Source organism: Helicoverpa zea, chromosome 11, assembly GCF_022581195.2.
Source record: "Helicoverpa zea isolate HzStark_Cry1AcR chromosome 11, ilHelZeax1.1, whole genome shotgun sequence".
Lineage (NCBI taxonomy): Eukaryota > Metazoa > Arthropoda > Insecta > Lepidoptera > Noctuidae > Helicoverpa > Helicoverpa zea.
Window position 1 is genome coordinate 10,921,592 of NC_061462.1, and position 23,255 is coordinate 10,944,846.

Here is a 23,255-nt window from a genome sequence, read left to right on the forward strand (position 1 = left end):
ATTCGTCACCTAAAAATACATTAGGTTGACTAAGAACAAATTCGAGCATAATCGGAGGGTAGGTTAGAAATAAACTCAACAAACAATGGTTTGATAGTTTTTTATTTTGCAGACAAGCGATACATCTGTTTCAGACTGTTCGTTATTTCTGCTTATTGTCATCGTTGAAGACTCGCAGTCAACCCCGATGCAAACAAATATAATCAGATTTTGATTTAAAATGAAACTTGGAAATGTCGATGTTATTGACTCGCGGTCAATTCCAACGCATTTTCAAGATTTCTTATCACTTTAGTTGTATAGTCACAAAACATTAATAAAGTTTAATTTGTATTTACCTTCATGGTCGGATTCCGAAGATTCAAACGGCGAGATGATTTTTCGACGTCTTTGTTTCTCGGTTAACTTTCGTATTTTCCTTTCATATCGTTCAATACGAGACTGCGCACTTCTTTTCGGCATGGTGATTTTAGGAGCCACTATAGTGCGCGTGCGAGCGTTACCGAGCACAAAAAGGGAATGAGAAAGAATAAGATGGCGGCCTGAAGATAAGCTAAACCGGAAAAAACGTCATCAAGTATTCGTTTAAAAACTCTTAATATTGTGCGAATGTTACCTAGTGAATTAGGGTACTACATGTTATTTCTGTCATATCTGAAGAATGAAGCGGGAAATATAATATATGTATGACTACTACAAACCCGAATAAGCAAATATATCTAAATAATACCTGTATATATGAATAGAATATAGTAAATAGTAATAAGTTGGTATGTTATATAGCCCTCAAATTTGCATCGCCTGAAAAAGACCTTAAAATTATTACCAATACCTGTACTTAAATACCTTAACGAGCACATAAAAATTTTGGGTTTGAGTTTGAATTGAAATCGGTCCAGTAGTTTCCGCATAAAGCCCGACAATCAGACAGATAGATTCATACTTTCGCATGTAAAATAATAAGTACCTATACCTAGGTAAGGTCTATCAGTAGGGGCTGATTTTTTTTGCTTCATTTGGAAGTACCTGCATGATTCCATCTTCAAGATGTTGACGTCGAAAGATTAAAAAAATATTCAAGTACCAATTTGTGTGAAAGTTTTTCATGTTACTTAGTTTTTATATTGTGAGTTTGTTGACATACTTGATATATTTTTGGTTTGCAGATTATGTTTTTTAACCAACTTAAAAAAAAACAGGTTTAATGTTTGTGCGCAACTATCCCACTTTTGTACGACCGATTTTTATACCGTTTTCAGCATAGTATTTGTCAGACTTACGTTTTACATAGGCAGAACGGTTTATTTTTTTTGTAGATATGTTTTAGTATTTTTCAATCTCTATGTTCTGTTGCATCTAGAAAAAAAAACGTAAACTTATTTAATTTTGCTGGCTAACTGAAGTTCCCTCCAAGATTATGTGATTGTTAAGACTAACTTCGTATTTTGAAAACTGCTTACCCACGAAGGGAAAATTATAAGAAAACCTCATCGATATTTCATTAATATAAGTAAAAAATCCACGGTCACACTAATAAATATTATTACCATGTTAATTACGTCGGAAGTTAAAATATCTGTAGATACCTAGAAATCCTTAGTAAACCTAGTTTTTCTAACTTCTTTCTTTCTACCTTTTCACAAACTGAAGAAAACTCATAATTTTCCGATATGTTCTTCATAATTTCTGTAGAATTCGGTAGCACTATCGAAATGATACAATAAACCATAGAGTTACGATCAACCTTGACACCATTGGAGTGTCTGATAGCATCTCATGATCTACACACATAAGTTGCTTTTACTTGGGTGTCAGTTAAGCACTATTTACCTATTTGATTAATGATTCAATACTCATTTGTTTTTTGTTTTTCAACGAATTCAAAAAAGGGTTGTTTATTTTTTTTATTTTTGGGTATTGAAGTACTTACATACTTACCTATGTATATTAGTTCTCTTAGCTAGAGGTACTTATATCAATTACCTATAATTTTCCAAAAATCACACCTAATTTTTATAATTTTCATGGAATTCAAAAAATGATGTTTCGTATTTGTATTTATATTTTCTGGGTTTTATTTATATGTTTGGGTGTTTGGTATGTGCCTACATACCTATATTAATAATATCTTAAATTAGGTCTACAGGTTTTTAGTATATTTTTGTAAAAAACTTCGATAAACCATTTCCGGTGCATCGATAAGCTGATGCCTACAACCTGTTGGTAACTGAATGAATTGAATTAGGTCATCGATTTTAGGGTAATTTTTCCATTCAATAGCGGAAAAATTTAACAGTATTGTTATAAAAACCAACCAAAAAAATCAATTTCCGTATGTAAGTATAGGTATATTGTTTAGACCCAAATTCCATTTGCGTTTTTTATTGGGATTTGCACAGATATCTACAATTCTTTTCTACACATATACAGCCATATAAAATATGAAAAAAATGACAACAAACCTCTAATTCCTCTAAGAATTTGATTTCCTCAACGTTCCTGGATTTCTCCTCACCGGTGATGATGCGTCCATTCTCACTCACTTCACCGGTCAAGTTCACATCCTTCAAGTGATCACTGTCCACTCGCAGATCGTGCATCATATGGTACGCACTGTTACTGTGGCCGAACTTCTGCATCGCGTGCAGTATGGACTTGCCCTTATAATTTTTGAGTGTGTTCACTCCGCCAGGGTGGTCGCGCATAAATTGTTTTAAGTCATAATGTTCGCCGTTGAAGGCGACGGGGAACGCGTCGAGGGGTTTGTGACCGTCCATGGCGGAGTTGTGTTGGCGCCTGCCGCGTCGAACAACCTGAACAGACTAAAACACGTTATCAGCCGGCGTGCCGTGTAACGCCAACAGATGTTTCAGCGCGCCTACCACTGGTGCGTGCTTCGAACTGATTCATGGCGCGCCGCCCTAGCTGCCGATTAGTTTAGCAGCAACGCTATAAACGCGCGTAAGAAATTAGTGGCGCACCTAATTGCCTTGACTGTTTTGTGCGAATTATTTTCTAATAGATACCATTTATATAGTTAATGTTATGGGCTCGTAAGTAAGAGGTATACATTCTTTTGCGGCCGGGACTAGACTGACTGTTGAATGTTTTTTCATGAGAATAATCAACGAATTTTCGGTGTCGCACTTAACAATACTGACAATACCTACTTAATCTGAAGTGTCTGACTTTGATGCTAACGATATTAGGGGCTCAGGCTCAGTAGGTATTCGTATTTTGTGTTAGTTATGAGATTTTATTTTCAGCAGAATTATAATGTAGAGTGGGAAGCGTAAGGAAAATAGTAGATAAGTACGTATAAGAATTGAGTATCAGAGTGTCTGGTGTTGACCTGTTAAAAGCTCATTAAACACTACTGACTACTGAAATAAAGCACACGTTGATCGATGTTTCTGTTTTTGGAAAGACATAGGTTTGTACCTAGAAATAGGCCGACAGACACAAGTGTCTTGACAAAAGACACTTGTCTCAACAAGTCGTGGTGGCCTAGTGGGCAAAGAACCAACCTCTCGAGTATGAGGGCGCAGGTTCGATTCCAGGTCAGGCAAATACCAATGCAACTTTTCCAAGTTTGTATGTACTTTCTAAGTATATCTTAGACACCAATGACTGTGTTTCGGATGGCACGTTAAACTGTAGGTCCCGGCTGTCATTGAACATCCTTGGCAGTCGTTACGGGTAGTCTGAAGCCAGTAAGTCTGACACCAGTCTAACCAAAGGGTGGGTAGCCCGGGTAACTGGGTTGAGGAGGTCGGATAGGCAGTCGCTTCTTGTAAAGCACTGGTACTCAGCTGAATCCGGTTAGACTGGAAGCCGACCCCAACATAGTTTGGGAAAAGGCTCGGAGGATGAGACACAAGTGTCTTGACAATGTACCTAGGTATTTTCGAGTGCCACAGAAATCGGGCTACGGGGCGAGTTCTCATAGTGCAGGTGAAAATAGGTAATGCATTGATTTGATTGCACCGGAGCGCCGGGTGCAGGGTGTGTGACACTAGGCGTGCCGGCCTTGGCCCTACAATAAATGATTCACGTCTTCCACTATAGACTTCTAGGTTACTAGGTTTGCCAATATTGTGGAATAGGTGTGGAGGGCAACTAAACTTAGCACCTCTTCAAAAAGCTGAATGTAAAACTTTAATCTTATGTGCGTGCCTACATTAATCATTCAATTAGACTTATCAATGAGACAGCATTATCATTAACGAAGTGTTGGGGCAAGTACCTACTTGTAGAGAATTTGATAATCTATATAAATAAGGAAATCCTTGAAACGTCAACAGTTTTTGGTGTTAGCGCTCATTCATTTATGTTCATTTTGAAATCGTTCGAGTTCATAGTAAGGTAGGTATTTGAATTTAACTGTCGATTGCAGTGGTGGGTACCGACTCCCAATTCTAGGTTTGATTCCTGAGGTCGGGTGTTTTTTTTTATAAAACAGGGACCTAAAGTAATTCTCCTGTACTTAAGAGGATGGTAAGAGTGTGAAACGTCCAACCTCGACTGGCAGTAGGAGTTAGTTTAACAACAAGCCTGCTGGTACAGAAACATTGAATTCCATGATAAAAGGAGAGATTTGGATATTATTACTTAGATTCGCTTTCGTGGCCTTTCTCTATAGCATTTGTAGCAAGATATAGCTCGTCAAAGCTGAAATGACGCGCCCCCAACGCACTAAGGTACTTAGGTACCTACCTACCTTTTTTTTTAACGACGTCAGAAATCATCAAATGACCCCTCCCGCTGTGGGTTAGCAGCAGTGAGGGGGTGTCAGACTTTTACTGACTAAAAACCGTCGTGTTCCGTCGTAGGCCTTTTATGTACCAGGGCCGCGATAACTCTTTCGAACAATCTCGCAGCCCCGCCAGACTTTAAAGGTACTACCTACCTACGCATAGCTTGTGTGCAGAAAAATAATAGTGGTGAGCGTCATTTCAGTTTTAAAGCAGCGTACACCTACATATTATGTTGGTACCTACCGATTTAATCAACCTTCCCAGGCCGAATTCCCAGGTAGGTAGGTACATCGCTGGTGCGTTTCCTGTGCCACCTTAGGTACGAAAGAACTGATAGTAATAATATTGGTTCTTATCAATCACGTTAAACAGGTAATAGATATGAATATGAATCACGAATTGAATAGGTAAATGGATTAGTTTAGTAACATAAACATTCCAATACTTAGGTATAAATAAAAAGAATCAAGGAAAAACTGTGGAAAAACTTCAGATATCTTGACATCTGTAACCATAATGTTTGAAGTCTGAAACCTCACAAAATATCCATCATAGAGTTTTCTTCTTTGCTGTTGCACCTTCTTTGGCATAGAAAGTCTCTATGGCCCAACGCATACCGCTGGAAGCGGTAAACCTTAACTACCTTGACATACGGTCTACAAAAGAATAAATTCGCATGAGCCGCACGGGCGCGCGCGCGAGCGTCTTTTTTAGACCGTATGTCAAGGTAATTAAGGTTTATATTAAATTGTTGTCTTCAAATACGTTCCGACGCGCTTGGTGTGCGCTGGACCGATTCGGTTATTTTGAATTTCTTAACCGACTTTCAAAACTGGGGGGAGCTTTTCAAATTGATTTTTGTATGTTATTATATTTTTTATCTTATGTTGTTATCTCAAGGAATAAGCAATTCATCTTTGAGATGAATGAAAAAAAAGAACAATTTTTTTGCTAAAACTTTTATTCTTTGAAGTCCATAGTAATTCATTAGATAACAAATACATATACTTATTATTCCAAAAATACTATCAATTCATAGGAAAAAAATAGACACGTCGCTAGTGAGGTGAACAATACCATTAGTAATGTGTCAGATTAAACTTGACTACAATGTCCTCATTTATCAGTCTTACAAGCATTATGTAACATACTTTAAGCAAAAGCTAATGATATTAACAAACACATTACCCTCTTTTGTGTTGCGCAGTTGGGTATTAAATACCAAGTAGGTACATGTATAGAATGCCTTATAAGAGGAGAAATATTTCTTATTTCATGTTTTAACTAAATTTTTTCATAGGCAATTTCCACAATATATAATTTTAAAATTTAGTCCATTGACTAAAATATTCACTATGGAAAACCCACATAATTTACCATAAAAACACAAATTAGAACAATATTTTCTAAAAATACAATCACAATTTGGCATATTTACTTTTAGAAATAGACATATTATAAAATTTAACAGGAGTAAAATTAAAGCTACAATTATCACAATTTTCTTTTGTAAAACCATTCTGCATGAATAACATGCAAGCATTTGTGTACAACCCTTTACTTTTTAATTCATTAATTTGTGACAACACTGGTTGTGTACAATTTTTCAAAAGGGGGACCATTTTATCATAGTCAAAAGACTTAAATGGGCATCCTCCTTCAGAATTAGAATTGTCTATGCTCTGTATAACTTGGCAGTTCACAGAAGGATAATTTCTTTTACACCCTTCTAAACCATACATATGTCTTATACCATATATGTATTTCTTTTCATCTTTTTCCCAATTATGGCAACAGCTATGTTGACCATTGGGATGTAACCTGTATTCTGACCTCCAAAAATCTATAGACTCCTCTATGGGCATACCAATGTCTTTTAAAAACAAACTGTAATGAAACCTCTGTGTGTGAGATAGTCTATGTCTCCTTCTTAGATTCTGATGGAGGTTAAGCATACAAGGAGGAAAGTGTAAAGATGCAGAATCTACGTCTTTGCTTAGTAATTTATTATTCATTTGCTTAGAGAAAGTATATTGCTTCTTAATTTTATAAAGGAGTTCCATTATCCTTGAGTCACTCTTGAGTGGCTCTAAATTAGTTTTGTTTATTCGGTTTACCAAGTTTTGTCTAAAAAGTGATATTAAATATTGATACCATTTACCACATGGTATAATAGCCACTCCATTAGTTATTTCAACCTGTCTTTTGGCTACAAGATACAGGCACTGTTTGAAATGTATTCGTATATTATGCTTGGCGCAGTCATATCTGTGTGTTGCACACATGTGTTGAGCAACCTCTTTCAACATCAAATGCTGGCATAAAACTTGTAATGCTTCAATGAATGCTGGCACACTATCATGTTTCTTGATACTTCTGAGTAGCTTTTTAGAGAATGATCGCATTTCGTAGGCAGTCAAGGATGTAAGGCGCCGTTTGAATAGCTCCAACTCAGTCCTAAGGATGTATTCTGAAAACTCTCGGTTTTCGCTTAAAATTGAAATTATGCAGAGTATAAAATGTCCCACATTATCGTATATACTTCCTTCTACGACATATTCGTTGTAAACAGGAGGTTCACTACTAAAAACAGTGTTTAAATGTCCTAACCTGCTGAAGAGAATAACTTCCAGCAAATGAGCAGGTAAATCACCTTTAACTGGATTTAAATAGAAGAATGACATCTTCAATTAAAACTGTTTCTTCCTCTAGCATGTTAGCGTCATTAAAGAGCCACATAAATATTAAATGGCCTTTTATTTAACCGCAAGTTTTGCAGTTCTCAGCTAGTTTTGTTTACTTCCATCGTGACACTTGACACTGTCAGACGTTTTGTTGTCACATCATGTTGACGTTTAGTTGGTTATGTCATTTTTTAAGGGATGGACAAGAATCGACTAAAACGAACTGCACCATAATCTATTTGAAGTCTATAAACAAAGCCTGTAGTGTATCAACTTTTTTGGCCACAAATATACTTTGTGAACCTATTTAATACGATTTTGCAGGGTTACTACGTGAACTATCAATCGTTGGCATAAATCTTTTACTTATGTAATCGTGAATAATAGAAAGCAACTGAGTTTTTATATTTTTAATCGACTACTGTTTTGTTTAGTAGTAGTTGAGTGTGAAAGCACATCACTCAATTTGTCTATTCTTCATTTGCCCATCCCATCACTAAACGTCAAAAAAAGCGAAGCCTCGTACTGCGATTTGTATGATGCTCTTTATTTTCGGAAATACTAATTGAAATCAATGCAATTGAGATTATTGGATTAATTAAAACTAATTATCGTGCACGTTGCAACATTCCTTGTGCAGTTATAGTGTGTGGGTGTGTTTGAAATAGCCGTATTGGGATGTGCGTTGTTTATCTGACATGTACTTATGTCGGAATTTCCTAAATAGACTAGACGGTTGATGTCGGGGCCGCGTATAAAAATAACATTGGATTGTCGCGTCGGGTCCGGAGGGCTGAACCCGCCTGCGCCATGGTTCTGATGATGGCTCCGAGGATATTGTACCTCACCGCGATGGTGATGTTAGGTAAGCCTGCTCTCTAATTATCAATTTCACAAAGCTAATGTTTGTTCTGTGATAAGATATTTCTGTCATTTTGATGTGTTTTGGCGCAAAAAGTTGCTTTTTGTACAAGGAATGAGAGTTATGTGTTAATGAGCCATTGTTTTACAGTGTTTTTGTTGACAAAAACTTGTATCTTGACAAAACAGTATATCACAAAACATGTTTTATGATTATTATGAGTAGAAAAAAAACAAGCATGGAATAAGATTTCACTTTTTGAACCCATGATTGATTATTTATTTAAATTAAATATTGGCAAATTTAATAAAATTCTTGTTAAATTACTCTGAATTACCCAGTTCTAGTAACACAGTGTAATGTAATTCATAATGGGAACAAATATAATGACCACCATAAAATGCTTTGATACCCTAAGTTTTGCAACCAGAAATATCTACTGAACACCAGAAAAATAAAGTCTAAAAATGTAATAGTACCAGCTATTTTAGTCACGACTTCACTTTAAATTGTATTCGACCACCAAATTTAGTAAATGATCACCAACTCTTGACGACCAAATTAATGTATTATTTTTGCCTAAATAAGTCACTGTGATTGCCATAAAATGTAGGCTTATTACCAAATAAAGTATTATGATGCCATATTAAGTTATGTGTCCAGCTTGCAATGCATGCATGAGTGTCAGTATGACGAGTGACAGGGGAAAATGGAAGAAAATGACATATTGCGCCGACGCCAAGTAAAATTGGGAACAGGGCAGGAGAAAGAAGAAGAAGAATGTGTTTCTCAATACACTCTTATCGCACTGTTTAGAGGCATGCAATAGACAATTTTCCACGCTAGTGCAGGAAAAGGGTCCCCAAAATGTTATTACATTTATTTTATCAGGCCGAACTTATTTTTTTGGAGTCAGTTTACTTAAACAGTATAGCAAGATGTAAAAACTTTTTTGATGATCATTTACTACTTTTGGTGATCATTTACTACTTTTGCGATAACAATGATTTTTTTGGACTCATTTTGCTTAAATAGGATAGCAGAATTTAAAAACTTTGGTTATAATCTTACTTTAAAATGGTGGTTTAATTTTGGTGATCATTTACTATTTTTGGCTTACGCATGATTTATTTTGGAGTAATTTCACTTAAATAGGATAGCAAAGTGTTAAAACTTTGGTGATAGTTAAAGGGTGTGTCCTCATCTGGCGAATGCGCAGCACGCGAGCCGATCGCGAGCTGTCCGCGAGCTGCGCGCGTGCAGTCACTGCAATAGTTCGGTGCGCCTCTTTAGCGCAACTCACGCAAGGCTCGTATAGAGCGCGCGAGCAGCGCGCGATCTGCGCGCAATCAGTTCTCGCCCTTACAGTTCCGTATATTGGCTCAGTACTATCGAAGATGGCAGACGTCGCGCGCCGCCTGCGCGCCGCTCGCGTGCGGCGCTTAGGTCGCGCGCGAACTGCGCGCGGGCGGCGCAGAAGCGGCGCACGAACAAAAATGCACGCGCGCAGCTCGCGGGCAGCTCGCGATCGGCTCGCGTGCTGCGCATTCGCCAGATGTGGACGCACCCTTACATTAAAATGCGAGTTTCATTTTGGTGATCATTTACTATTTTTGTCTGCTGTTTGTTACTATATCTGGTGATCAGTTAAACATAAGCCATTTATAATGTCTATAATTGATGCATGGATGACCTTCTGATAAACTTAATTGTACTGATTTGCTTACTTGCATAGAAATATTATTTAGTATTACTAAGCAAACTACTTTGTAAACAGTGGTACTTGGCTGCATCTAGTTAGAATGGTAGCCAACCCCCATTCAGTTGGGAAAAGGCTTAGCGAATGTTTACTAAACAAACCAAATACTTACATACCAAGAATGGCATATTTATGATATTATTTAAAGAAATATTTTAGTTAATTCTCACTCTATTGCACTCTCGTCTCATGGCATAACAAAAGTTCTATTTCTGCCTCAATATTCATTACTTGTTAGTTTAGTTTTAATATTCATTATCAATTGTTTCCTGCGGTTTCACCTACTTCTAATGGAATTGTCTTCCTGTACCCATAGCCAGGATTATTCACGTAATGTAGCTTTGCAACTGCAAAATAATTTTCAAATTGATCCAGCAATTTTGGAGCTTTCAGGGTTTGTTTTTACAAACAAACAAAAAAACCTCTTTATTATACATATTAGTTTATAGATGATTGCTACTTTTTTAATAATATAAAAAAGAATGGTGAGTGAGATAATTTAATACTTTTCATGTTCCCAGATGAATAACGTGGTTAAAATCTGAAAAGCTTATGTGTCATAGAATGTTTTATTGCAATGAATAAGTCATGAGTTGCTTGTTCTAGTCTAATAGATGAATTAGTTTTTACAGGAGGAATAAATTATTATAACCTTATTATATTGTTATTTTCAATATTTCAGCTGTAAGCTGGTAGTTTTATTATAAGGTCAATGAGTAACAACTGATAGGAGCAGGCATTATTGTGCAATTGAATCATCATTTTAATTAATAAATTGAATTAGAATAATGCTATAATATCGAATTATGAAATTCAGCTTTGTTCCGTGTGCCATTGATAGCAGTAATAATCTTGTAACACAGAATCATTGGATAAAATTAAATACCTATTTAAAGTTATGACTCCTTTTGCATAGAATACAGATCTATTGAATTAACTATCAACATGTGACGTGAACTAGAAATAATGACATTTACTCTTTTCTTAGAAATCAAATACTGTGACGTAAAGTCCTTATATAGTAATATACCCAACAGGCACTTTAATAACATTGATGCTCTTACATTTCCCTTTAACACAATTAACTTGAAATACATTAGTAATGTGCAAATATTTTGTGAAAGGTACTCAAGTGACGTCACTATCCGCCGCTCCGCCGTCTGACGAGAATTTCCCCCCGCGGCCCAAAGAAGGTCGGGTCACCACCAGGTACTGTGAATTCTTCAACGGCTCCCAAACGTCCACTTGCGATACCGCGAAAAACGCTACATGTGTACCAAACGTCATACAAGAAGAGTGTCAACCGGTCGAAGCTGATAAGAGTAACCACTGTGTTGTCTTGTGGCAGTTCGACAACGTTACCAATCAAGCATATCCTAAGCTCAAAGGATGTTTCGTAGACACCGTGTCATGCACAGACAGGGCAACCAGCTGCAGACTGCACAACTCCAAGTTACCTCTCCTCCACTGCTGCTGCGAAGGAGACATGTGCAACCAGAACGCTGTGTTCCCTGGCATAGAAGCTGGAATGTCTTCACAAACAGAAATACCGCCTGAGAGAGTACCTGCGTCCGCGGTGCCTAGCGCTGACGATGATACCAAGGCAGTCATAGCTTACACTCTAACTCCCCTGTTCTTGCTATTCGCAATTCTTGTTGGCTGTTACCTGCTGTATAGGAAGCGTAAAGGAACGTCGTTTGCTGAACTGGCTAACGGTGAGGCGTCACTATCGAGGCCTCCGTCGGCAGGTGCTGGCATGGAGAATGAAGGTGTTGGCTTAGTAGGCCAAGTAACTCTGTGCGAGGTTCGGGCTAGAGGACGATTCGGGGCTGTATGGAGGGCCAAGCTAGGCCAGCGAGACGTGGCCGTCAAGGTGTTCCCCTTACAAGATAAGCAGTCGTGGCTGGCTGAGCAAGAGATCTTCCGCCTGGCTAGGATGGACCACCCAGATATTTTACATTATATCGGAGTCGACAAAAAAGGCGACAATCTTCAAGCTGAATATTGGCTGGTCACAGCATACCACGAGAAGGTGAGTTCCTTTTAAAAGCTTTTTATTTTCTTTCAGTAAAAGTAGACAAAACAATATATAGGTGGAACAACAAGTAAATAGTTTTTAGATAAAAATGGAGATTTATTATGATATTAGTTGCGTAGTTCAAAATGTTATTTGGCAAAATTAAACTGAAACTCTCTTCGCAAATCAGAATTCGTTCTATGAACAAACAAAAATGTATTCCAAGTTCCAACGAAAGTGTTATCTAGTTTTATAATTACCTCGGCATCGTGTTAAGTATTACATAAGTCTTGACCGTAGCACGAACAATAGGAGCAAGTTAAAAATATCCGCCTGCATCTTAGATCGATATGTTCGGAGCAAGAAAGAATGCCTGACAGGTTCTACAAGTTAACTACTATATTTAGATTGATGAATGAGTAATACGGCCACGAGGTTACGTTACGGCGTAGCGTAGGTATCAGGTCCTACTCCTTACTACATTAATTTAAATCTCCGTAGTTCAGATGACGTATTTTTCCATCAGGGCTCCCTGTGCGACTATTTGAAAGGCCATACTCTAACTTGGGTGGAGGCTTGGAGGATCGCGGCATGCGTGGCTCGTGGACTCGCCCATCTCCACGAAGAAGGTGGTGGAAAACCAGCCGTCGCTCATCGTGACTTCAAATCTAAGAACGTTCTCCTTAAAGCTGACCTAAGCGCTTGTATTGCGGACTTTGGACTCGCCCTGATATTCGTGGCTGGAAGGGGCTGCGGAGATGCTCACGGCCAGGTCGGAACTCGACGTTACATGGCCCCAGAAGTTCTGGATGGTGCCATCAACTTCACGAAAGACGCCTTCCTAAGGATAGACATGTATGCGTGCGCGCTTGTTCTCTGGGAGATCGCTTCAAGGTAAGTCAGTCTACGATATCACTTGATTTGCAAAGTGATTCAAAATGTTAATACAGTCTTAAAATAGGACGCAATGTTTGCTAATGCGTAACTTTATACCATTTCGTCACTCAGACGAACGACTTTTAAGTAGTATGCGACTTATTGACGTCTTTTAGCTTTCGCACTTTGCATACAAATCAGCTTTTGAACAGGATTTTATCTCGCAACCAAAACGTTAATTAAACCACCGATGTTTCTTTTTATCCATTCCTCGCTAACCATTGTTTTATGTGATAAATTATAACTAAATTTTTGATAATTATATTAAATACGAGTAAAAGTAATGTAAGGATTTTTTGCAATTAAGCAGCCCTTATATGGACACGAAGTCAACTGTATCATCAATAGTGTCGTTATTTCTCTAACAATATAATTTAGTATTGGCAGGCCTATTGCACTCGCGAAATACACGAGAACTAAGTTTAGAAGCACTCCATTTATGTTTTTAGGTCAAATTCATCACTTCTGAGTTCTGAACTGAGCTTCTGAATTATTGATTCAGCGAAAGTATTTCGGAAAGCAAACGCTTTCATAGTGCACTAACTTTGTAGTCGAATAAGTATATTTTTTATAGTTAAACTATTGGTCCAAAGGATATATCGATATCAGTTAATTATTGACTGCTTTTCACTTTTTTGTATATTAGACTCCTCCTTACATGAGAACAGCCGCCGTAGCTGATAACACAGGTCAACACGAATTTTGAGTCTGCGTTCTGTACCTCTGATTTTGATTACTTATGCTTAACTAATTAAAGAAAAACTATTATTATCTAGTAAAGTTTGCTTTTGTAGTTACTAAAACGAAATTTATTTTTTTATGAAAAAGCTCTATTTTTTAATTTCAATTATATGTAAAAGGAAAACAGTTTTGAATTCATATATTTTTATTGACTTTAATTATACAAGACGACATATGGAAACCCACAAATACAAAAAATAATACAAAAAAGACTTTAAAAATGAACAGACTTGGTTTTTCTTCTGTGTAAGTTGGAACTTTTTCGTATGAGCTACCAAATGTAGTTACCCATCATGTTTTCATTATATTGTCCTTGATAACGCTTTTCAAAGTTCACTACAGCTTGGTGGAAACGTTCCCCTTGCACCTAAGTTGTCCTTAAAGATATCCAAATGAGCATGTAACATGTGGACTTTCAAAGACATTCTGCAACCCATAACTTTGAAGTTGTGAAGCATATCAGTAATAAGCTCAGGGTAAATTAAAATAAGCTTCGTAGACTTCACAAAGGCTCCTATTTGACGACAAACAAATTTTTTTGGCTCTCACTTTAATTAATTTGCCACAAATATAACAAAAAGAGTCCATGCGTTTCTTGCAATTTTTGGAAGACATTTTAGGCCTCATGAGTCATGACACATAAAATACGTTATTCCTTAGCAAAGCGCACATGGATACTGTCGTTGACAGTTTGTCCTGTATCTTATACCTATGCAACGGCTCCTGAAAAAAACTGCTAAAACACTAATATTCGTTTTACATTGTTTAAAGGTACAAAAGCATACTTTATTTATTATAAATAGAGTTACTGCTTTTTTTCGGTGTATACAATCAGAAAATAATCACTAAATAACAGACTCAAAGAAAAATATTTTTTTTGTTGACTTGTGTAATCGGCTTGGAGGACGTTATATTAGGCTCGGTTTTCGCATTTTTTTTCGATATTTTTAGTGCTCTTGGTGTAGAAAAGCAGTCATGTTCTTTTACTCCTGCCCTTTACTCTGTCTACTTTCGACGGCGTACGTACATATGTCAGCCCGTACTTAATGTGCTTTCCGACAACATGGAAAATAATAATTTCATTTAGATAAAATACATTGTGCTATCGCTATTACAATGGTAACACGTCATTGTCGCATCCTACATGAGTACTAAGTGCGATACTTCCTATTGAACGATAACAGTCTCTAATAAATAAATTCTACACGCAATCAGTTTACAAGTAAACAAAATTAAATGGTTCTACTTATATTTTAGAAGAAAGACGCTCTTTGTGTATTAATAGCTATGTAATTGTCATATCTAACAGCTTCTGCAATTGAACATTTAAGATCCAGGATCTCAGAAAACCTCAGTTTAATTTATCAGTTTTGCCTATTAGAAGCCAAAATCGTAATCGTTATGATTTGGATCCTAAACCCTCATTACTCTGTGGGTGCAGCTTCAAGGACAGACAGACTTTCACTAACTAAACCCCACCTTTGTTCGTTCGGAAGCCCTTTCTATACCGGTACGAACAATCCTGCAGCCCGACCCCTAATCATACCCTCGAAAGGCAAAATCAGCCTTAAATTGTTGAACAACATTGTAGATGCAGTGAGGCGGCTCCGGAAACCCCTGGACAGTACCGTTTGCCTCTCGAAGAGGAGGTGGGCTCGCACCCCAGTCTCGAAGAAATGCAGGAGGCGGTTGTGCAGAGGAAACTGCGCCCTCATATACCTCCACACTGGCGTAATCATCCCGTAAGTAGATAACATTGTATTACGTACTAACTAACTGATTTACCAAAAAACGGAGAAGGTTCTTAGTTCTGATGTTCGTATTTTTTTTAGTTTATTTTTATATTGTAGCAGAAGAGTTCTGGTAATATTTCCTACAAGAGTCTTGATTATGCTATATTGAATTTGATACCATTATTTACATAGCGCTTTAACATAACTGGAATAAAAACAAGTAATTAATGTACCTTAAGCTTCGTATTTTCTAATATTTTGTCCATGTAGTCGAAACCTAATGAAAAATCGAGAACAGTAAATAACACCAAAACCTATTACTAAAAGTGAGTAACTCCACAGGGTCTATCAGTACTCTGCGACACAATGGAAGAGTGCTGGGACCACGACGCGGAGGCTCGTCTATCAGCCTCATGCGTGCTCGAGCGCGTCTGTGCCCAGCAGCCCGCATCGGCCGTGTCGGCCCTCACGCCCGACACCACTCCCCTGCTCATCCACGAGCTGGCTGATCAGCAGCCTTGCTGACGTCACACGCTCGTCGAACTGCCGCTCATACAGTTCTGAACATTGAACAAACAGGTACAGAAAACTTAACCATAGACCTATGAATATTTAGACAGTTACACCGTCAGTTGACTAAGTTAAAGGTTCTTTAAATCTATTGCTGACTCTTTCGTTATCAACAAAAAGTTAGCATTACATGTAAAGAAGCCTTAATTTTAATAGATCTTTGTGCAACTGACGGAAAATCTTTAAGGTCCATAGACCTGTGACAGGCAGTTAAAAAAAAGTAAGTTTTCAGTACCTGTATTGTTGGTTATGTTTAGCGGCGCCAGTGATTGTAAGGTAAAGTACAAAGTATAAGTTATGCATTGGACATTTCAAAATACAGACTGTATTGAATATGATGTGGTTCGGAAGGACTGATGTGGTCCTGTGAAATTGGCTATCAAAAATTGTATCATGCTCTGTGGTAACTTTATCTATTGTAAAATAGGGATTATCTTAGGATAAGTAATACGGGCTTATATCGAACAAAACTTATCCAATAAAAGGTTAACAAAATTTCGAAAATCATACAAGCATTTTTCGGTAATGTAAAAAGTGGGTATATGCTCAACATTTTAAATGCATTTTAAAAAGCCCGGTAGACTTACATGTTCTGAAACTACACAAAAATTCGTCATATTCATAAGATAGTATTTAAAAGAATCTTCCAATCACTACTGAAATATCAAGTTTTATCTAACACTATCCTACATAGTGTAGTTTCACCATACTATCTAATATTAATGGACACCCTCAGAGACATTTACCGTCTTACCACAAAAACTTTTAAACGTCAGTTTAAGTCTTGTCTAAAAAAATGTCAAATTATGACGTTGACATATGGTTCATTTTGCAGCCACAATTTTTTTAGAAAAGGGTAAATCAGGTGTTTAAGTTTTTGTAGTAAGGCCATTAATGGTTACTTAAGCCGTTCCTTAGTGCAGACTTAAGTAATCATAAATGTCTCTGCGTGCGGCGGTAAGAGGACATTGATGTTTAACTAAAGAATTCATTACTTATCGGTATATTTAAAACAATATTTCGATTCTTTATAATTTTAAGGTTCAAATAATAACACGTTTAAGGAGAATTTTAGCCCACAGAGGTACGAATCTAAAAGACAGTATGTTCTTTTTAAATGATTTATTTAAAAAGTCTTTGTAGGGTAAATTTTTCAATCGCCTGATAGCTTCTATCTGAAGAATATGTTTGCTTTTTAAATATGACAAGTCGCCATTCTTATTCCTCAGATAGAAGCAAACTTATGATTGAAAAATCGGCCTTAAAAAGATGTTTTAATTTAAGTTATTTATTTTGAAGCGCACAATATATTTGAAAGCACATTTATCATCGAACACACACAGTCCAATCAATGTTTCTGCGATAATAATTTTAACGGGCACAAATAAATAGGAATTGAATGTCACGCGAATAGCATTTACGTAATATTTGTATCCATAATACCCTGTTCCGCCTGTAGAAATCTCCTAGGCCCTTTATACAGACTGAAATAACTTCTACTACACCATACATTTTTGACCAACTTCAAAAAACGGAGGTTCTCAGTTTGACATGTATGTATGTAAGTTTGTGCACGATTATCTCACGTTTGGCTGAACCGATTGATTATTTGTCAGACTTATACCTTCATGACATGAAATTTTAAAGCATTGTAAACGAGACGGTGGCAAGTCTCAGAGTTCTATTCTGGTAACGATGGGGTCGATCCTAAATTAGAAAGCGTCCTTTTTAATTATCTATGAGATTCCGACATGTCCAATTACAACAGATTAAATATTCAAAAGGGGAAAGAAGGTAAAAAAAAATTATGAACATTAGCATTTGTTTAGTTTTGCGATTTTTTATTTATGAGTAAAAATATAGGTAAGGGAATTTTTGTCGTACTTCTAAGCAAAGAGTTCTCAGAAATATGAGTCACGCTCATCGCGTTGGAATTCCCAGATTATAGCAAGTCTTGTTCATTCACCGTCTACGAAGATGTCTCGAAGATAAAATTAGACAGTACACTCATATTATAAAGAGAATACCACATCTAGTTTACCTAAATCTATTCATAGATTGGTGTCTTCCTTACTTAAATAAAGGAGTCATCGTCAAATAAATAGGTAAATATTAAATCAAACTTTTTACTAAACGCTTTATGAGTTTATTTTTGGCTTTAACCATTTGTATGTCGGAGCGCAGATATACGCGAGACACAATTGATTTTCTATTGTTTTATAATTAGCGACATACAAGCAGTTTTTATTTACTACTTGAAAGTTATTTACGCACTAAATTCGGTCTCAAACGTAGTTCATAGTACTACGTCTATAAGTGTCTTCCATATTATCGTATCAACACCCTAGTCAGCCTATTAAAGGCCGCTAGACCTAGTCCAGACGTTAAATTGATTGCCACACAAACAACTTACGGGGCTATTCATAAGCATCCTTTATAAACATCCTACCACGATCTAATGTATGGTAATTGTCGTCGCCCGCTCCCTTTTCCACTTCCCGGCAACTGAGCTGTACATTTGTCGTGTGACGCTGTAAATACTTGTCCATCTCCTTGGTATGTAATGTAAATCAAATTATCGACATACATTACGCACATCTAGATCTAAAGGTGGTTAACTAAATAATCTAGTTTTTTGGGGCATACCATCAAATTCCTTAAACGAGCCATCGACCAAGTTTTTTTTTTAAATATGTTTACGCACAGGGAGGAATCAGTTATTCGACTTTTTTGCAAAAAGTGTTTTAACCGTCAAATCCGTAGCGGACCCCGATTGGGGTCTGAACATCAATGTCACCGTAAGCTCGGTTTAGACCCCAATCGGGGTCTGCGAATGAGTCATACACTTTCCTAATTATTTACGCTCATATTTATTTTCTTTCCAATCAAACCGTATTTGTGAGTACTAAATAAAATAACTAAATAAATTTAAACTATTTTGACGCATTCAAACCTTTCATAATTAGCATCCCTTTAGTAATATACCTTTTGAAAATCCAATCGTAATTACCGGGAATTCTGATCGAACTCGCCATGTTTGTTTACATTTGTTGTTTTTTTTAAATTTGAAGACGCATAGACAAGATGGCGACGGTGATAGAAGTTTTGCATCGAATGATCCGATTCGTTAAAATAAAGAATCGATTTAATAATTTTATTATTATTACTAAATTGCACTTTTGTATACTATAATCTGAAAATAAATTAGGAAAAGTAAAATAACTTAATTTATTTTGAAAAAATGCTAGAAAATCAATGGTAGAAAATACGTTGTAACCGGAATATTTTTTTTTTCGGTTTTTAGGATTTCTGAAGACCGCAAATTTTGAAGACTTATTTATTTTTTCGGGTGTTTTATGTGCAGAATTCCTGTAGTCCTGCCAAACTTAATGGCGGTTCGTTACTTCCGACTTTTTAATTGAGCGGCAAAGCTATTTGACGAGAGCTGTAGTTAGATGTAGTTATCGCAAAATTTTATGACGATTTTATTGTTTGAAAGGGCAAATAGGTAGTCGGAACTGCTACTCGCTGTTCATCGAAAGCTGGTCCAAGATGGAAGAAAGATGGCCGCCGCCGACTTATTTTTCTTTTCTCAAATCTGTCAATACGGGTATCAAATAAATTGCATTGACTAGTAGAACAAGAAAGATTATTTTTGACCGACAAGCTATAAAGAAGCGCGGGGTCGCTACTCCCCGTCATCCGCCTCAGATCCTCAGAAGTCCTGCGGGATCATTAGGATCAAAAATATTAAGTCGATGCCTAGAGGAATGAAGCAATTTTTTTTCGCCACCAAAGGACAATGAGCGTTTTGATCTACCTCTCCTCTAGCATTAAGTAATACATCAATAGAAAGCTTGTGTTATATAGAGTATTTTCTTGTACGGCGGCGATTATCATTTGTTAGTATTTAGGGAGTTGGACCATGTTTAGTGAAATAATAACTATGTCTAAAATCTACTGTAGCTTCTTAGGTACTGACAATTTGTTAGAGGTATTTAAGTACGAAATGTTCTATTTAAAAAGGCCTTTCCAGTGATATATAATTAATTACTAGAGAAGGAATCTAAGGACTTGAAACTAACTATCGATAAAAAACCTTAAACACGTTCTAACATCTAAAGTACTAAGAATTGGTAAGTAGTATGTAAGTACAAAATGTAACGCTTAAAAAGACCTTTCAAATGATGTATGACTCATTACTAGAGGGGGAGTAGACCAACATTCAAACATCTCGCCCAATGTCCTTTACGCCGCGCAATGGTGGCCGAATCATTGTTGTGACTCACGCACACAAAAACCACGGTCTGCTCCGATAAAACTTTCCTGAAAGACCGTTGATGCTATCCCCGCACCCCGCGCGCCATTCCGGCGCGCCATCTGAATTTTATTCGAAATTTAAAATTCAAAGGACTTATGGGACACCCAGTATAAAAATTTTACCTATGCTAAAAACTTTCATAAAACTTTAATATTTTTTCTTCACAACAAAAACAAATTGAACCTATAATTTAAAATTAAGAAATAAAATTGAAATAAGTTTCTATTAAAAAATATATATAAAATTGGTATTCGATTATTTATAATAAACATCCGATTTAGGTATCGAATGCACACAGCTGATTGAAAAAAAAAAATGTACTCTGTTCCAAACTCTACTTCTTGTCTGTGACTTTGATCTTGTAAATTGTTCATTTTTATTGTGTATTTTATGTGCTAATTTTTTAGTTATGAACCATAAATAAGTGCACGAAATGTATTGCAACGGATTGAAAATGTTATAAATATGACGTTTGTGTTGTGTTTGAGAAAGTGATGCGATTATTTATTGGTAAGTTTTCACCAAATTTGAAATGCCTATCTTTTCGATAGACTTAGAAACACCGTAATTATTATCTATTTCTGAATTAACTGACCCTATTTGACCTTCGCACGTTGTTGTCAAATAAGTGAGCTCTAAAGTTATAGTTAAAATACTTCTGATCAGGCATAACGGACTTAGAATTTATGTGTTGAAAGTTAGTACAAATTTTTGAGTTCCATGTCGCGATTCAAAATATCCCGCCGAATCAACGGTAAAGTCATGTGTCAAAACCTTGTCGAGCAGAGGGGTTAAGATCTAGGTGTGCGATATGTGAAATTGTCTAATCAGACATTTTGAAAGGATGAATTAACATTTTGAGGATGTAAATAATTTTAAGATATTTTTTTTAACTGAATGTTTGTAGCTTCAAATCGTAATATTTATTTTATTTCGATCTTATTTATTTGAAAATAAAATCGATAGTTATATATTTTTTTATTATATAATTATTTAGTGTAGGTAGCTTTTCAAAGGAGGCATCTGATTTAAGTACTAACAAAATTATAATTATTCACAGCTTTATCCGGCAGCGCTATTTTATTTAATACTCGTGTTACGTTAGAATTTTTAGCAACATTGTTATATCATATTTTATTTTTAGATGCTTTTTTTAATTATGTTGGGGTCCCTTAAATATTTGTAGAGTAGCTTGCACTAAAATAATACTTGTGTTAGGCCCGAGGACACGGCGCAGTTTATTTGCTCATTGAATTGAACAACAGGACGCAATATTTTAGTTGTCAAGATGTACTTTATATTGTTTGTTACTTCAAAACATTGAATTCAACGAGTAAATAAGTAGCGCTGTGTCCAGGAGTCTTTATTTATGGTTTTATTGGCCATTACTCCACTGCCAGATTGAATGTAATTCCCTGATAGAATAAATGGTATTGATAGGACATAATCTTGCCTGATTCTCATAAACGGGGACCTCTTATTTAGTAAGACTGGTATTATTTGTATAATTGGCTTTATTTACTTAGTTTATTGGCCCTTAATTTGTGAGGCGTTCTTAAAAGTGCTAAATTAATGAGAAATTAAAGCAATGAAATTAGTGTTAGTATTTGCATAAGTGAATGTCATTTGCTAAGTTAATTTTAATGTTACTTAGCGGTAATCAGTCTTAGGATACGCAACTATTAGTGCTCAACTCGTACACCTTGAAAAGCAACTTATGTTTTTAGAAAATAGACAAATATATCAGTGTAAATTCAGGTTTCGGGTATGGAATGTTACTCGAATTCAATCAAATTATTGAAATGACGCTTTTATGAGATAGCGCGAGTGAGCATTGATAGCAGCTAGTCATAATGTCGTTGCTAATGTGAGTAAACAAAACATATTGTGCCATAGACTGGACTGGTTATACTTATTGGTAAAACTCGACATCTAGAGGAGAGCCAGACAACTTGTAAAGCGATGGTCGTCTCTCCAAAAACTATTGAAAATATTGTTGAACGCACTTTATTTGTAAAATAACTGTGATTTTGTTATCCTATGCCACTTTCATTATATCATGTATCTTAGGATATAAAATATTGTTAAACAAAGTGACGCAAGAAAACAAGTCCCCTGAAAAAAAAATATCATTGAAAATATTGTGATTTTAGAACATAATTGAAATATCATAATGGGAAATCATAATGAATTTGATTTACCTATGCCGTGTGCATATCACCACACATAGACTAAGTAATGTTGCCAAATGTAAATAATGTAGCTCCTAAGTCTATAGTTCGGCCGTTCAGAGAATGCGTTCCTGACACCTATCAGTTAGTCAAAATTACAACACAAAATTACAACATTCATTGATTATTATTGATATAATAATGTTGTTTTAATGCTCAACAATTGTTAAAACGATAAACAACCAGCAAAAATATTTTTATCGTACTGCAACGCCATTACAAAGTTACGTCGTCAGTTCAATCGCGATGTGTCAGGAACGCATTCTCTGAATGGCCGAACTATAGTATAGGATATTTTCGTCTGAATGTCAGAGTTTTAGGTTGTGGACACACTCATCCAGAACAAATTTATTGACACAACGTGATTTGAATGGTATCCGTAAAAAGTTTTTTTACAAGTGGTAGTGTTTAAGTTTTATCAATAGCTTTTGTAAATCGCATATTTGTCTTTTAACTTCAACCCTTGTAGAAATAAATTTTTCTGTCTTATCTAGGAGGGGCTAACTTCATGTTTGGAAAAATGGACTCTAGAACATACATAGAGCATGAAATGAGCCTTTTCTAGGCAAGGACTTGGCCTAATTGTATTGTAAATTTCGTGGTGTGTTCACAGCTCTAGTGTAATATTGTAAAAGAACAGTAGC

General features: G+C 36.2%; 3 protein-coding genes across 3 annotated transcripts in view; 1 reads left to right on the top strand and 2 right to left on the bottom strand.

Moving 5' to 3' along the window:
- The window catches only part of LOC124634212 (dihydroceramide fatty acyl 2-hydroxylase FAH2), a 29,664-nt gene extending 26,596 nt beyond the window's left edge, over nt 1-3,068 (bottom strand). Inside the window, exon 1 of the mRNA XM_047169648.1 lies at nt 2,463-3,068. Within this exon, the coding sequence (XP_047025604.1) occupies nt 2,463-2,777 (315 nt within the window). The 5' untranslated portion in view covers nt 2,778-3,068. The remainder of the gene's footprint in view (nt 1-2,462) is intronic.
- Nucleotides 3,069-5,714: 2,646 nt separating this feature from the next.
- LOC124634669 (DNA primase large subunit-like) lies at nt 5,715-7,570 on the bottom strand. The gene has a single exon (XM_047170331.1). It carries the CDS (start codon nt 7,439-7,441, stop codon nt 6,176-6,178), a length of 1,266 nt encoding a protein of 421 aa, XP_047026287.1. The 5' UTR covers nt 7,442-7,570; the 3' UTR covers nt 5,715-6,175.
- Nucleotides 7,571-7,945: 375 nt separating this feature from the next.
- On the top strand, nt 7,946-18,737 carry LOC124634765 (activin receptor type-2A-like). Its single transcript, XM_047170434.1, has 5 exons — nt 7,946-8,306; nt 11,187-12,094; nt 12,606-12,973; nt 15,348-15,498; nt 15,832-18,737. Exons 1-5 carry the CDS (start codon nt 8,252-8,254, stop codon nt 16,012-16,014), a joined length of 1,665 nt encoding a protein of 554 aa, XP_047026390.1. The 5' UTR covers nt 7,946-8,251; the 3' UTR covers nt 16,015-18,737.
- The last annotated feature ends 4,518 nt before the right edge of the window (nt 18,738-23,255 follow it).

Bases quoted from the DNA above. Each gene is read 5' to 3' on its own strand.
- LOC124634669 (XM_047170331.1), bottom strand. From the start codon at position 7,441: ATGTCATTCTTCTATTTAAATCCAGTTAAAGGTGATTTACCTGCTCAT.
- LOC124634765 (XM_047170434.1), top strand. From the start codon at position 8,252: ATGGTTCTGATGATGGCTCCGAGGATATTGTACCTCACCGCGATGGTG. The intron at 12,095-12,605 runs GTGAGTTCCTTT...TTTTTCCATCAG, and splicing joins TCACAGCATACCACGAGAAG to GGCTCCCTGTGCGACTATTT. The intron at 12,974-15,347 runs GTAAGTCAGTCT...ACAACATTGTAG, and splicing joins CTCTGGGAGATCGCTTCAAG to ATGCAGTGAGGCGGCTCCGG.